Source organism: Heteronotia binoei, chromosome 6, assembly GCF_032191835.1.
Source record: "Heteronotia binoei isolate CCM8104 ecotype False Entrance Well chromosome 6, APGP_CSIRO_Hbin_v1, whole genome shotgun sequence".
Taxonomy (NCBI): Eukaryota; Metazoa; Chordata; class Lepidosauria; order Squamata; family Gekkonidae; genus Heteronotia; species Heteronotia binoei.
This window is the reverse complement of record NC_083228.1, coordinates 142,121,920-142,135,858: the sequence shown is the minus strand read 5'-3', so window position 1 is coordinate 142,135,858 and position 13,939 is coordinate 142,121,920. Positions and strand designations below refer to the sequence as shown.

At 48.2% G+C, this 13,939-nt stretch overlaps 1 protein-coding gene across 1 annotated transcript in view; it reads left to right on the top strand.

Moving 5' to 3' along the window:
• Window positions 1-1,602: 1,602 nt before the first annotated feature.
• Window positions 1,603-13,939, top strand: part of LOC132574479 (26S proteasome non-ATPase regulatory subunit 1-like) — a gene marked incomplete at its 5' end in the record, with an annotated part of 261,677 nt that continues 249,340 nt past the window's right edge. The window contains 5 exons of the mRNA XM_060242832.1: window positions 1,603-1,653; window positions 3,997-4,070; window positions 5,265-5,434; window positions 8,468-8,673; window positions 13,550-13,693. Of these exons, the coding sequence (XP_060098815.1) occupies window positions 1,603-1,653; window positions 3,997-4,070; window positions 5,265-5,434; window positions 8,468-8,673; window positions 13,550-13,693 (645 nt within the window). The remainder of the gene's footprint in view (window positions 1,654-3,996; window positions 4,071-5,264; window positions 5,435-8,467; window positions 8,674-13,549; window positions 13,694-13,939) is intronic.

Genomic DNA, 13,939 nt, shown 5'->3' with positions numbered 1-13,939 from the left:
ATTGGATTTATATCCCGCCCTCCACTCTGAAGAGTCTCAGAGCGGCTCACAATCTCCTTTTCCTTCCTCCCCCACAACAGACATCCTGTGAGGTAGATGAAGATATTGGATTTATATCCCGCCCTCCCCTCTGAAGAGTCTCAGAGCGGCTCACAATCTCCTTTTCCTTCCTCCCCCACAACAGACATCCTGTGAGGTAGATGAAGATATTGGATTTATATCCCGCCCTCCACTCTGAAGAGTCTCAGAGCGGCTCACAATCTCCTTTTCCTTCCTCCCCCACAACAGACATCCTGTGAGGTAGATGAAGATATTGGATTTATATCCCGCCCTCCACTCTGAAGAGTCTCAGAGCGGCTCACAATCTCCTTTTCCTTCCTCCCCCACAACAGACATCCTGTGAGGTAGATGAAGATATTGGATTTATATCCCGCCCTCCACTCTGAAGAGTCTCAGAGCGGCTCACAATCTCCTTTTCCTTCCTCCCCCACAACAGACATCCTGTGAGGTAGATGAAGATATTGGATTTATATCCCGCCCTCCCCTCTGAAGCGTCTCAGAGCAGCTCACAATCTCCTTTCTCTTCCTCCCCCACAACAGACAGCCTGTGAGGTGGGTGGGGCTGAGAGGGCTCTCACAGCAGCTGCCCTTTCAAGGACAACCCCTGCCAGAGCTCTGGCTGACCCAAGGCCGTTCCAGCAGCTGCAAGTGGAGGAGTGGGGAATCAAACCCGGTTCTCCCAGATAAGAGTCCGCGCACTTAACCACTACACCACACTGGCTCTCCAGTTGATTTAGTCGATTTTGTTTAGGAAGAAGCTGCTTGACAGTCAGTGGCAGAAATTTGACAACGGAACTAGTTACCTGCGAGAGGGTGGAGCTCTCCATAACTGGAGTTTTTCAAACGGGATTGACCTTACCTGTCAAAGTACCAAGCAGGTGGTTGGACTAGATGACCTACAGAACTTCCTTTTATTGCAGGGATTCTGCGAAAAGTAGCGTTTCTGGTCGGTGGCTTGTCTAGTTGGTGTGTTCTTCTCATCCTGGAGCTAAAGTGGCAACATGTCTGTTTGATAACAGTATTACAGAACCAACCTTTAATACAGAACTTTTTAACAGAACCAGCTTTTGAGAGACAGTTTGATGTATTTATATATTTTATTTATTTACCTTCGATTTACATCCCGCCCAGTCCAAAAAGGACTCAGGGCAGCTAATAGACATAATAAAACCAAACAATCTCAATTACAGGTATTAAATGGTGTTGTGGTTAAGTGTGCAGATTCTTATCGGGAGAACCGGGTTTGATTCCCCACTCCTGCTTGGGTCAGCCATAGCTACCGCAGGGGTTGTCCTTGAAAAGGGCAGCTTTTGTCAGAGCTCTCTGAGCCCCATCTACCTCACAAGGTGTCTGTTGTGGGGGGAGAAGATATAGGAGATTGTAAGCCGCTCTGAGTCTCTGATTCAAAGAGAAGGGCGGGGTATAAATCTGCAGTCTTCTTCAGTCTTCTTCTTCTACCTGATTTTGTGATTGGTTTCGTAACAGAAGTCCTGTGTCCATTCTCTTTCTGTATGTGCGTTTTAATACTTGAATTTTTTTTTTTTTGTAGCTGGGATTATTTCACTTCTGGATGAGGAAGAGCCAGAACTCAAGGTAAATGTGTAAGCTTTCCTTTTGACTCCAGAGAAAAATCAGATGCAAAGGTTTGAAGGCTGAGGATGGGGACTTTAAAAGGACACTACTAATTTCACTTTTGAACAACTGGCTGAGGCAGAAGGAATGAAAACAGATTGTTTCTGGCCCTTCATGTCGATGTGACAGTGATATAATTCTGAGAATTCCTGTTAAAAGTAAGTGGCTTGGTTGTAAGAACATAAGAGAAACCATGTTGGATCAGGCCAATGGCCCATCCAGTCCAACACTCTGTGTCACATAAGAACATAAGAGAAGCCATGTTGGATCAGGCCAATGGCCCCTCCAGTCCAACACTCTGTGTCACATAAGAACAGAAGAGAAGCCATGTTGATCAGGCCAGTGGCCCCTCCAGTCCAATACTCTGTGTCACGTAAGAATATAAGAGAAGCCATGTTGGATCAGGCCAATGGCCCGTCCAGTCCAACATTCTGTGTCACATAAGAACATAAGAGAAGCCATGTTGGATCAGGCCAGTGGCCCCTCCAGTCCAACACTCTGTGTCACATAAGAACATAAGAGAAGCCATGTTGGATCAGGCCAATGGCCCTCCAGTCCAACACTCTGTGTCACACAGTGGCCAAAAAAATTACACACACACACACACATATATATATACACACACACTGTGGCTAATAGCCACTGATGGACCTCTGCTCCATATTTTTATCTAACCCCCTCTTGAAGCTGTCTATGCTTGTAGCTGCCACCACCTCCTGTGGCAGTGAATTCCACGTGTTAATCACCCTTTGGGTGAAGAAGTACTTCCTTTTTATCCGTTTTAACCTGTCTGCTCAGCAATTTCATCGAACGCCCACGAGTTCTTGTATTGTGAGAAAGGGAGAAAAGGACATCTTTCTCTACTTTCTCCATCCCATGCATCATCTTGTAAACCTCTCTCATGTCACCCCGCAGTCGACGTTAATTGGTGTTTCCGTTGGGGGGCAGCAGCACTTTTGAGACAGAAGGGCTTTCCCTCTGCTGAGAAGGGGCAAGGAGAGAGATCTTTTTGCTGAGCTCCATGAGCTAACGACTGTCAAAAGGACAAATAAGCGGTTTCTAGATGAAATCGCATCTGAATTCTTTCTGGAAGCTAGAATTACTAAATAGAAGCTGTTGCACGTCGTGAGATGGCAACGGTCCCCTGGAGACGTCCGTCATGCTAGGAAAAGCGGAAGGCAGAAGGAAAAGTGATGATGCAACAGGAGAGGGCTTGTCAAGGAAGCCCACAGAGGCCCTCAGTTTGCAAGACCTGTGCCAGGCTGTGAACGAGAGGATGTCTGGGAGGGCATGGATTCATTAAAGGCAAAGGTGTATCTTCTAGTCTGTGAAATATAGAGCTAGGTGGTGGATTCCTTTCGAGTAAGGATTATCGATTAGGAAAATGTTGACAGGGCTCTTCGTCTCTTCTGATGGAGATAAAGCAAATGCTACGCTTTGAAGAATAAACCTCGGTCTCCGTGACTCTGAGAGACCGAGGTTTCTTCTTCAAAGCCAGTTTGGTGTGGAAAGCCAGTTTGGTGTAGTGGTTAAGTGCGCAGACTCCTATCTGGGAGAACCGGGTTTGATCCCCCCCACTCCTCCACTTGCAGCTGCTGGAATGGCCTTGGGTCAGCCATAGCTCTGGCAGAGTTGTCCTTGGAAGGGCAGCTGCTGTGAGAGCCCTCTCAGCCCCACCCACCTCACAGGGTGTCTGTTGTAGGGGAAGAAGATAATGGAGATTGTGAGGCACTCTGAGATTCAGAGTGAATGGCAGGGTATAAATACAATAGAAAGAGCCAGTTTGGTGTAGTGGTTAAGTGCATGGACTCTTCTCTGGGAGAACCGGGGTTGGTTCCCCACTCCTCCACTTGCACCTGCTGGAATGGCCTTGGGTCAGCCATTGCTCTCGCAGAGCAGTCCTTGAAAGGGCAGCTTCTGTCAGAGCTTTCTCAGCCCCACCCATCTCAGAGGGTGTTTGTTGTGGGGGAGGAAGATAAAGGAGATTGTAAGCTGCTCTGAGACTCTGTCCTCAAAGGGCAGCTTCTGTCAGAGCTCTCTCAGCCGCAGCCTCCTCACAGGGTGTCTGTTGTGGGGGAGGAAGATAAAAGAGATTGTGAACAGCTCTGAGACTCTTCGGAGTGGAGGGTGGGATATAAATCCAATATCTTCATCTACCTCACAGGGTGTCTGTTGTGGGGGAGGAAGGTAGAGGAGATTGTGAGCCGCTCTGAGACTCTTCAGAGTGGAGGGCGGAATATAAATCCAATGCCTTTTTGATCTGTAGCATTCTCTGATATCCTCATTCTCTCTCTCTGTCTCTAGGAATTTGCTCTTCACAAACTGAATGCCGTTGTCAACGACTTCTGGGCTGAGATTTCCGAGTCTGTAGACAAAATGTAAGAGAAACGTTGTTTTCCCTCGGGGTAGAGTAGTCAATGAAGTGACAAGCTGATGATATTCAGTGGCTGGGAACTGCAGGTCCCGCAGTTAAGAGCCAGTTTGGTGTAGTGGTTAAGTGTGCAGGCTCTTATCTGGGAGAACCGGGTTTGATTCCCCCACTCCTCCACTTGCACCTGCTGCAATGGCCTTGGGTCAGCCAGAGCTCTCTTATCTGGGAGAACCGGGTTTGATTCCCCACTCCTCCCCTTGCACCTGCTGGAATGGCCTTGGGTCAGCCAGAGCTCTCTTATCTGGGAGAACCGGGTTTGATTCCCCACTCCTCCCCTTGCACCTGCTGGAATGGCCTTGGGTCAGCCAGAGCTCTCTTATCTGGGAGAACCGGGTTTGATTCCCCACTCCTCCACTTGCATCTGCTGGAATGGCCTTGGGTCAGCCAGAGCTCTGGCAGAGGTTGTCCTTGAAAGGGCAGCTGCTGAGCTAGCAATGCTTTGAGAGCCAGGTTGGTGTAGTGGTTAAGTGCGCGGACTCTTATCTGGGAGAACCGGGTTTGATTCCCCACTCCTCCACTTGCACCTACTGGCATGGCCTTGAGTCAGCCAGAGCTCTGGCAGAGGTTCTCCTTGAAAGGGCAGCTGCTGTGAGAGTCCTCTCCAGCCCCACCCACCTCACAGGGTGTCTGTTGTGGGGGAGGAAGGGAAAGGAGATGGTGAGCCGCTCTGAGACTCTTCAGAGTGGAGGGCAGCATATAAATCCAATATCTTCATCTCCTCAAAGGGTGTCTGTTGTGGGGGAGGAAGCGAAAGGAGATTGTGAGCCGCTCTGAGACTCTTCAGAGTGGAGGGCGGGATATAAATACAATATCTTCATCTACCTCACAGGGTGCCTGTTGTGGGGGAGGAAGGTAAAGGAGATTGCAAGCCGCTCTGAGACTCTTCAGAGTGGAGGGCGGGATATAAATCCAATATCTTCATCTACCTCACAAGGTGTTTGTTGTGGGGGAAGAAGGGAAAGGAGATTGTAAGCCGCTCTGAGACTCTTCGGAGTGGAGGGCGGGATAAAAATCCAATATTTTCTTCTTCTTCTTCTAAGAGATACTAGTTGGGCTGAAATATTAAACCTGGTTTTTATCGGAAAGAGGAAACCACAGGCTGAGATTCACTCCCCCCCCCCCCCTTCACCTTTCCCTGCAGTGAAATCCTGTATGAGGATGTGGGCTTCCGGAGTCGTGAGTTTGCCGCTTTGGTGGCCTCGAAGGTCTTTTATCACCTGGGGGCCTTTGAGGAATCGCTCAACTATGCCCTGGGAGCTGGCAACCTCTTCAACGTCAACGACAACTCTGAATACGTGGAGACCATCATCGGTAAGTCTGAGCGCTGTGAACCGGAACTTTTGAGTTTAGCAAAGACACGACTGGGGTGGGGTGGGTGGCGTGATAGAAATTTAAAACGATGCCCAGGGTGGAGAGGGTTGACAAAGAGAAATTTCCTCCCTGTCTCAAGTACTAGAACTCCAGGGCATCCAATGAAGCTGTGGCCCCGGAAAGTCTGACCAGAACCAGTGGGTTGAAATTGAATCAGAAGAGTTTCCGGCTCAACATTAGGAAGAACTTCCTGACCGTTAGAGCAGTTTCTCAGTGGAACAGGCTTCTTCAGGAGGTGGTGGGCTAATGCTGTAATGGCCAATTGTACAAGAGTCAATAAAACATAAAAATATTTATTAAAAAAAAAAAAGGAGGTGGGGGGCTACGGAGAGCCAGTTTGGTGTAGTGGTTACGTGTGTGGACTCTTATCTTTGAGAACCAGGTTTGATTCCCCACTCCTCCACTTGCAGCTGCTAGCATGACCTTGGGTCAGCCATAGCTCTCTTATCTGGGAGAACCGGGTTTGATTCCCCACTCTTCCGCTTGCACCTGCTGGAATGGCCTTGGGTCAGCCATAGCTCTCTTATCTGGGAGAATCGGGTTTGATTCCCCACTCCTCCATTTGCAGCTGCTGGAATGGCCTTGGGTCAGCCATAGCTCTCTTATCTGGGAGAATCGGGTTTGATTCCCCACTCCTCCATTTGCAGCTGCTGGAATGGCCTTGGGTCAGCCATAGCTCTCTTATCTGGGAGAACCGGGTTTGATTCCCCACTCCTCCGCTTGCACCTGCTAGCATGGCCTTGGGTCAGCCATAGCTCTGGCAGAGGTTGTCCTTGAAAGGGCAGCTGCTGTGAGAGTCCTCTCCAGCCCCACGCACCTCACAGGGTGTCTGTTGTGAGGGAGGAAGGGAAAGGAGATTGTGAGCCACTCTGAGACTCTTCGGAGTGGAGGGCGGGATATAAATCCAATATCATCATCTTCTTCCTTGGAGGTTTTTAAGCAGAGGCTAGATGCCCATCTGACAGCAATGAAGATCCTGTGAATTTAGGGGGAGGCGTTTGTGAGTTTCCTGCACTGTGCAGGGAGTTGGACTAGATGACCCTGGAGATCCCTTCCAACTCTAGGATTCTGTGATTCTATGATGGGCATGAACTTCAGGACAAAAAAAAGGGAAATACTGTTTTACACAGAGAGCGATTAAAATGTAGAATTCACAGCTCGAGGATGTGGTGATGGTCCCAGGAATAAACAGCCTTAAAAGGGGATTAGATAGATTCATGGAGGATAGGTCTACTAGCCATGGTGACTGAGGGGAATCTCAGAGCCAGAAGGCAACATCGGGGGACGGCCTTTAGCCATCCAGAGGAACAGGTGGTCCACCGTATCAGATAGGATTCTGGACTACCTGGGCTGTTACTTAGATTCAGCAGGGTTCCCGTTACATTCTTAACAGTTCAAACATCTCTCTTACTTTAAGCATTCAATCTCCAACTAGAGGTCATAAGAACATAAGAGAGAAGCCATCTTTGATCAGGCCAATGGCCCTCCAGTCCAACACTCTGTGTCACACCCAGGTGCCATCAGGAGGACCACCAATGGGGGCAGGATGCTAGAAGCCCTCCCACTGTTGCCCCACAAAGCACCAAGAATACAGAGCATCCCTGCCCAAGACAGAGAGTTCCAACAATACCGTGTGGCTAATAGCCGCTGATGGACCTCTGCTCCATATGCTGCTGCCACTTCCTGTGGCAGTGAATTCCACATGTTAATCACCCTTTGGATAAAGAAGGACTTCCTTTTATCCGTTCTAACCCGACTGCTCAGCAATATCATTGAATGTCCATGAGTTCTCGTATTGTGAGAAAGGAGAAAAGTCCTTCTTTCTCTACCGTCTCTATCCCAGTATGGTCTATGATCCCACTTCCAAGTTCTTGCAAAGAAGAAGAAGAATTGCAGATTTATACCCCTCCGTTCTCTCTGAATCAGAGACTCAGAGCAGCTTACAATCTCCCATATCTTCTCCCCCCACAAGAGACACCCTGTGAGGTGGATGGGGCTGAGATGGCTCTCACAGCAGCTGCCCTTTCAAGGACAACCTCTGCGATAGCTATGGCTAACGCATGGCCATTCCAGCAGGTGCAAGTGGAGAAGTGCAGAATCAAACCCGGTTCTCCCAGATGAGAGTCTGCGCACGTAACCACTACACCAAACTGGCCCTTTCAAGGACAACCTCTGCGAGAGCTATGGCTGACCCAAGGCCATTCCAGCAGCTGCAAGTGAAGGAGTGGGGAATCAAACCCGGTTCTCCCAGATAAGAGTCTGCACAGTTAACCACTACACCAAACTGACCCTTTCAAGGACAACCTCTGTGAGAGCTATGGCTGACCCAAGGCCATTCCAGCAGATGCAAGTGGAGGAATGGGGAATCAAACCCGGTTCTCCCAGATAAGAGTCCATACACTTAACCACTACACCAAACTGACCCATGGCCATTCCAGCAGGTGCAAGTGGAGGAGTGGGGAATCAAACCCAGTTCTCCCAGGTAAGAGTCTGCACACTTAAGCACTACACCAAACTGACCCAGGGCCATTCCAGCAGCTGCAAGTGGAGGAGTGGGGAATCAAACCCGGTTCTTCCATATAAGAGTCTGCACACTTAACTACTACACCAAACTGACCGAGGGCCATTCCAGCAGGTGCAAGTGGAGGAGTGGGGAATCAAACCCGGTTCTCCCAGATAAGAGTCCGCACACTTAACCACTACACCAAACTGGCTCTCTACACCAAACCACTACACCAAACAAGACAATTCCCGTATCTATCGGTATCATGCAAACACCTTCAAAGCATACACTCAAGTTGCAATCATTAAAAGGTTTCCTTGGCTGGCAGGATTTTAGACTTGGCAAAGGGGGCATTTTGTTGTTGTTTTCATTTTGCACTCAGGATGTCTTGCAGATTTGATGCTGTGATTGTCGGTGACGCTTCTGTTGAGAGCAATGTGCTTTCCCGTCCCCCCCCCCCCCCTCCCCAGCAAAGTGTATCGACCACTACACCAAACAATGCGTGGAAAATGCAGATCTGGCTGAGGGAGCCAAGAAGGCCGTGGATCCGAGGCTGGAGGGGATTGTGAACAAGATGTTCCAGCGCTGCTTAGACGACCACAAGTACAAGCAAGCCATTGGGATTGCCCTGGAGACGCGCAGGCTGGATATCTTCGAGAAAACCATTTTAGAATCGGTAAGCAAAGGCACGGAACTTGACGTTTAGCCATCGAGGAGGGGCCAGGTCTCGGAGATGGACTTTGCAAGCTAAAGGTCCCGGGTTCGATCCCAAGCATCTCAAGTCGAAAGGATTAGACCAGGGGTGGCCAAACTTGCTTAACGTAAGAGCCGCATAGAATAAATACCAGTGGCTTGAGACGTGAAGGTCAGACGTTTGAGAGCCGCAAGACAGGAAGGAAGGGAAGGCAGATAGATTGGGGGGGAGGAGAGGTTGAAAGAAAGCAACTTTAACTTTAAATGCCTTCTCCAAGCTGCCGGCTGACTCGGCTTGATTTAAAGAGACAAATGTCTTCTCCAAGCTGACCAACAGGGTGATGGGGACTTTGAGAGCCACACGATATGTGCGAAAGAGCCACAGTTTGGCCACCCGTGGACTGGAATGATTCAAGGGTTGGAACCCCCTTTTTCCCTATGAAGAAAGGTCAAAATGCTTGGGGCTCTTTAGCTTGGGGAAACATTGAATGAGGGGTGACATGATAGAGGTTTACAAGATTATGCCTGGGATAGAGAAGGTAGAGAAAGAAGTCCTTTTCTCCCTTTCTCACAATACAAGAACTTGTGGACACTCAGTGAAATTGCTGATTTCACAATTTCTGTCCATCTCACCCTCGTATTTATTCACAAGCTCACCTTAACCTCTCAATTCAGTATGGCCCAATGGCCCAATACCTCCGTAATATCAGCCACCCTGACCATCAGAGCCTTTACATTAGCGCAGCTGAATCTCTTCCCCTCTAACGTGCTGTGAGGTAGATTTCATAACATTCTCTTACAGGAAAGACTCTGCATTTGGCCCACTACTGAGATTGACTCAATTTCCCATATTATGTTCGATTGCCAGTTACACACACAATCTTGTAACAAACCTCTACCCTTATATTCTGACCTATTCTGACAGTTTGATATTTGCTTAATGATACTTTCACAGAAACCACTAATGCGGTAGCTAAATTTTTAGCAGAAGCAGTTGTTCTTAGACATAGGCTTTTTATATGAAATGTACTTTTTGGGATGGATTTTAATCACTGGAAGTGTATGTTGCAATGTATTTTTTTTTAATACTGTTATGCTGTTAAAAGTATTTTGAGTATTGCTGAGCAGTCGTGTTAGAACGGATAAAAGGAAGTCCTTCTTCACCCAAAGGGTGATTAACACGTGGAATTCACTGCCACAGGAGGTGGTGGCGGCTACAAGCATAGCCAGCTTCAAGAGGGGTTTGGATAAACCTATGGAGCAGAGGTCCATCAGTGGTGATTAGCCACAGTGTTTTGTTGGGACTCTCTGTCTGGGGCAAGTGATGCTCTGTGTTTTTGGTGCTTGGCAGAGGCAATAGTGGGAGGGCTCCTAGTGTCCTGGCTCCACTGATGGACCTCCTGATTCTTTTGGCCACTGCGTGTCACAGAGTGTTGGACTGGATGGGCCATTGGCCTGATCCAACATGGCTTCTCTTATGTTCTTATGTGACACAGAGTGTTGGACTGGAGGGGCCACTGGCCTGATCCAACAGGGCTTCTCTTATGTGACACAGAGTGTTGGACTGGAGGGGCCACTGGCCTGATCCAACAGGGCTTCTCTTATGTTCTTATGTGACACAGAGTGTTGGACTGGATGGGCCATTGGCCTGATCCAATATGGCCTCTCTTATGTTCTTATGTCCGGAGCAGTGATGCTCTGTCTTCTTGGTGCTTGGGAGGGGGGGGGGTTACAGTGGGAGGGCTTCTAATGTCCTGGCCCCACCGATGGACCCCCTGATGGCACCTGGTTCTTTTGGCCACTGTGTGACACAGAGTTGGACTGGAGGGGCCACTGCCTGATCCAACATGGCTTCTCTTATGTTCTTATGTGACACAGAGTGTTGGACTGGAGGGGCCATTGGCCTGATCCAACATGGTTTCTCTTATGTTCAAAGTTATTTTTGGGGGTATCTGTTCTGTTATGCCAAATGCACAACCCAGCTGTGAGGATAAAAATGGAGAACTGGAGAATGTTGCAATCCACTTTTGAGTTCCCATTGTGGAGAAAACTTGGGGTGTAAATGAAGCCAATAATAGTACATAAACCTGGTTACAATAAGTCCAGTTGAGCTGCAAAGTCATGTAGGAGCGATGAAGCGTGCAGGCCTGCTTTCAGATCCGTACAGCACAATAATAAGAGAACAACATTGTATGTCTTTGAGAATTAAGCAACAGTCGGCTTTATGTGGCTCTTTTTCAAGCATCCAGCGCTTTGTGTAGTTTGTTTGGTGATCCCTGCTAACAGCTTTGACTTACAGGTCAGTAGCATTATTGTCAAGAGAGCCGGTTGGGTGGGATGCTCTTGGGTGTGGCTTGCCTCCAACCTCCCTGTGAGTTCTGGGTTTGGGACCGTGGACTTTCAGGCTCGTGGTCTTTATCTCCTGTGCTGCACCAGCTCTCAAAAGTTATCCACATCCCTTCCAGAGATTTGCAGCGCATTTTGTCCTTGAGGGCAGAATTCACTGCAAACTGAAGTAAGCTGGACTGCATTCGTGGTGTGTTGCTTTGGATATCGTTGCAGGAAGCTGGTTTGATGGGATTTGCTTGCCTCCATTGCTACCTGGTTGTGGACTCTTTTCTCCATTGCATCCTTTATATTTCACTGAACTCCTCTGAATTGTATTTCACTAAACTTCAAAAGGTGGGATTCAGGTGGGGTGACTGTTCGTCTGAACAAAGTTTGAGTGTGGTGGCAACTTTAAGACCAGCAAGTTTAATTCGGGGTATAGGCTTTTGCAGGACTCTTTTTCAGCAGGAACGCAGTTCCGCCTGGCTTGGCGTCAGGGGTGGGTGGCCTACTAGGCAAATGAGTTTGTGTCAGGTCTTTTCTTCAAGAAGCCCTGTGTGAAAGGACGGTGATGTCAGGGGTGTGTGGCCTACTAGGCAAATGAGTTTGTGTCAGGTCTTTTCTTCAAGAAGCCCTGTGTGAAACGATGGTGATGTCAGGGGTGTGTGGCCTACTAGGCAAATGAGTTTGTGTCAGGTCTTTTCTTCAAGAAGCCCTGTGTGAAAGGACGATGATGTCAGGGGTGTGTAGCCTAATAGGCAAATGAGTTTGTGTCAGGTCTTTTCTTCAAGAAGCCCTGTGTGAAATGATGGTGATGTCAGGGGTGTGTGGCCTAATAGGCAAATGAGTTTGTGTCAGGTCTTTTCTTCAAGAAGCCCTGTGTGAAATGATGGTGATGTCAGGGGTGTGTGGCCTAATAGGCAAATGAGTTTGTGTCAGGTCTTTTCTACAAGAAGCCCTGTGTGAAATGATGGTGATGTCAGGGGTGTGTGGCCTAATAGGCAAATGAGTTTGTGTCAGGTCTTTTCAACAAGAAGCCCTGTGTGAAAGGACGGTGATGTCAGGGGTGTGTGGCCTACTAGGCAAATGAGTTTGTGTCAGGTCTTTTCTACAAGAAGCCCTGTGTGAAAGGACGGTGATGTCAGGGGTGTGTGGCCTACTAGGCAAATGAGTTTGTGTCAGGTCTTTTCTTCAAGAAGCCCTGTGTGAAAGGACGGTGATGTCAGGGGTGTGTGCCTACTAGGCAAATGAGTTTGTGTCAGGTCTTTTCTTCAAGAAGCCCTGTGTGAAACGATGGTGATGTCAGGGGTGTGTGGCCTACTAGGCAAATGAGTGTGTGTCAGGTCTTTTCTTCAAGAAGCCCTGTGTGAAACGATGGTGATGTCAGGGTGTGTGGCGTAATAGGCAAATGAGTTTGTGTCAGGTCTTTTCAACAAGAAGCCCTGTGTGAAACAACGATGATGTCAGGGGTGTGTGGCCTAATGGGCAAATGAGTTTGTGTCAGGTCTTTTCTTCAAGAAGCCCTGTGTGAAACGATGGTGATGTCAGGGTGTGTGGCGTAATAGGCAAATGAGTTTGTGTCAGGTCTTTTCAACAAGAAGCCCTGTGTGAAACAACGATGATGTCAGGGGTGTGTGGCCTAATGGGCAAATGAGTTTGTGTCAGGTCTTTTCTTCAAGAAGCCCTGTGTGAAATGATGGTGATGTCAGGGGTGTGTGGCCTAATAGGCAAATGAGTTTGTGTCAGGTCTTTTCTTCAAGAAGCCCTGTGTGAAATGATGGTGATGTCAGGGGTGTGTGGCCTACTAGGCAAATGAGTTTGTGTCAGGTCTTTTCTTCAAGAAGCCCTGTGTGAAATGATGGTGATGTCAGGGGTGTGTGGCCTAATAGGCAAATGAGTTTGTGTCAGGTCTTTTCTTCAAGAAGCCCTGTGTGAAACGATGGTGATGTCAGGGGTGTGTGGCCCTTTCTCACAATACAAGAACTCGTGGGCATTCGATGAAATTGCTGAGCAGACAGGTTAAAACGGATAAAAGGAAGTACTTCTTCACCCAAAGGGTGATTAACATGTGGAATTCACTGCCACAGGAGGTGGTGGCGGCCACAAGTATAGCCACCTTCAAGAGGGGTTTAGATAAAAATATGGAGCAGAGGTCCATCAGTGGCTATTAGCCACAGTGTATGTGTGTATATAACATTTTTTGCCACTGTGTGACACAGAGTGTTGCACTTGATGGGCCGTTGGCCTGATCCAACATGGCTTCTCTTATGTTCTTATGTGTGCATGCACACTTCTTCAGAGGTAGTTTTTTTTTTTTTCAAATTTTTGAAAGATAGCCTGTTTTTACTTTTTGGCTCAAGGCAAGTTACAAACGGCAGATTTTAAAGGTAAAAGGTGCAATAGAACTCACTGTTAACATCCCATGCTCCTGAACTGAAAGTTTGCTAAATGTCTCAGAACTGGAAAAAGCATTTGAAACAATGTAAGTCTTCTCTCCTTTTTGTTCCCCCCCCCCCCCTGTGTGTATGCAGAACGATGTTCCTGGGATGCTGGCCTACACCTTAAAGCTCTGCATGTCGTTGATGCAGAATAAGCAATTCCGCAACCAGGTGCTGCGAGTTCTGGTCAAAATCTACATGAACCTGGAGAAGCCTGACTTCATCAACGTGTGCCAGGTGGGACTTCAGCCCGCATGCTGGTAAAACGCTGGGGAAGACTTGTGATGAACATATATGAACATATGAAGCTGCCTTACACTGAATCAGACTCTTGGTCCATCAAAGTCAGTATTGTCTTCTCAGACTGGCAGCGGCTCTCCAGGGTCTCAAGCTGAGGTTTTTCACAGCTATTTGCCTGGACCCTTTTTTGGAGATGCCGGGGATTGAACCTGGGACCTTCTGCTTCCCAAGCAGATGCTCTAA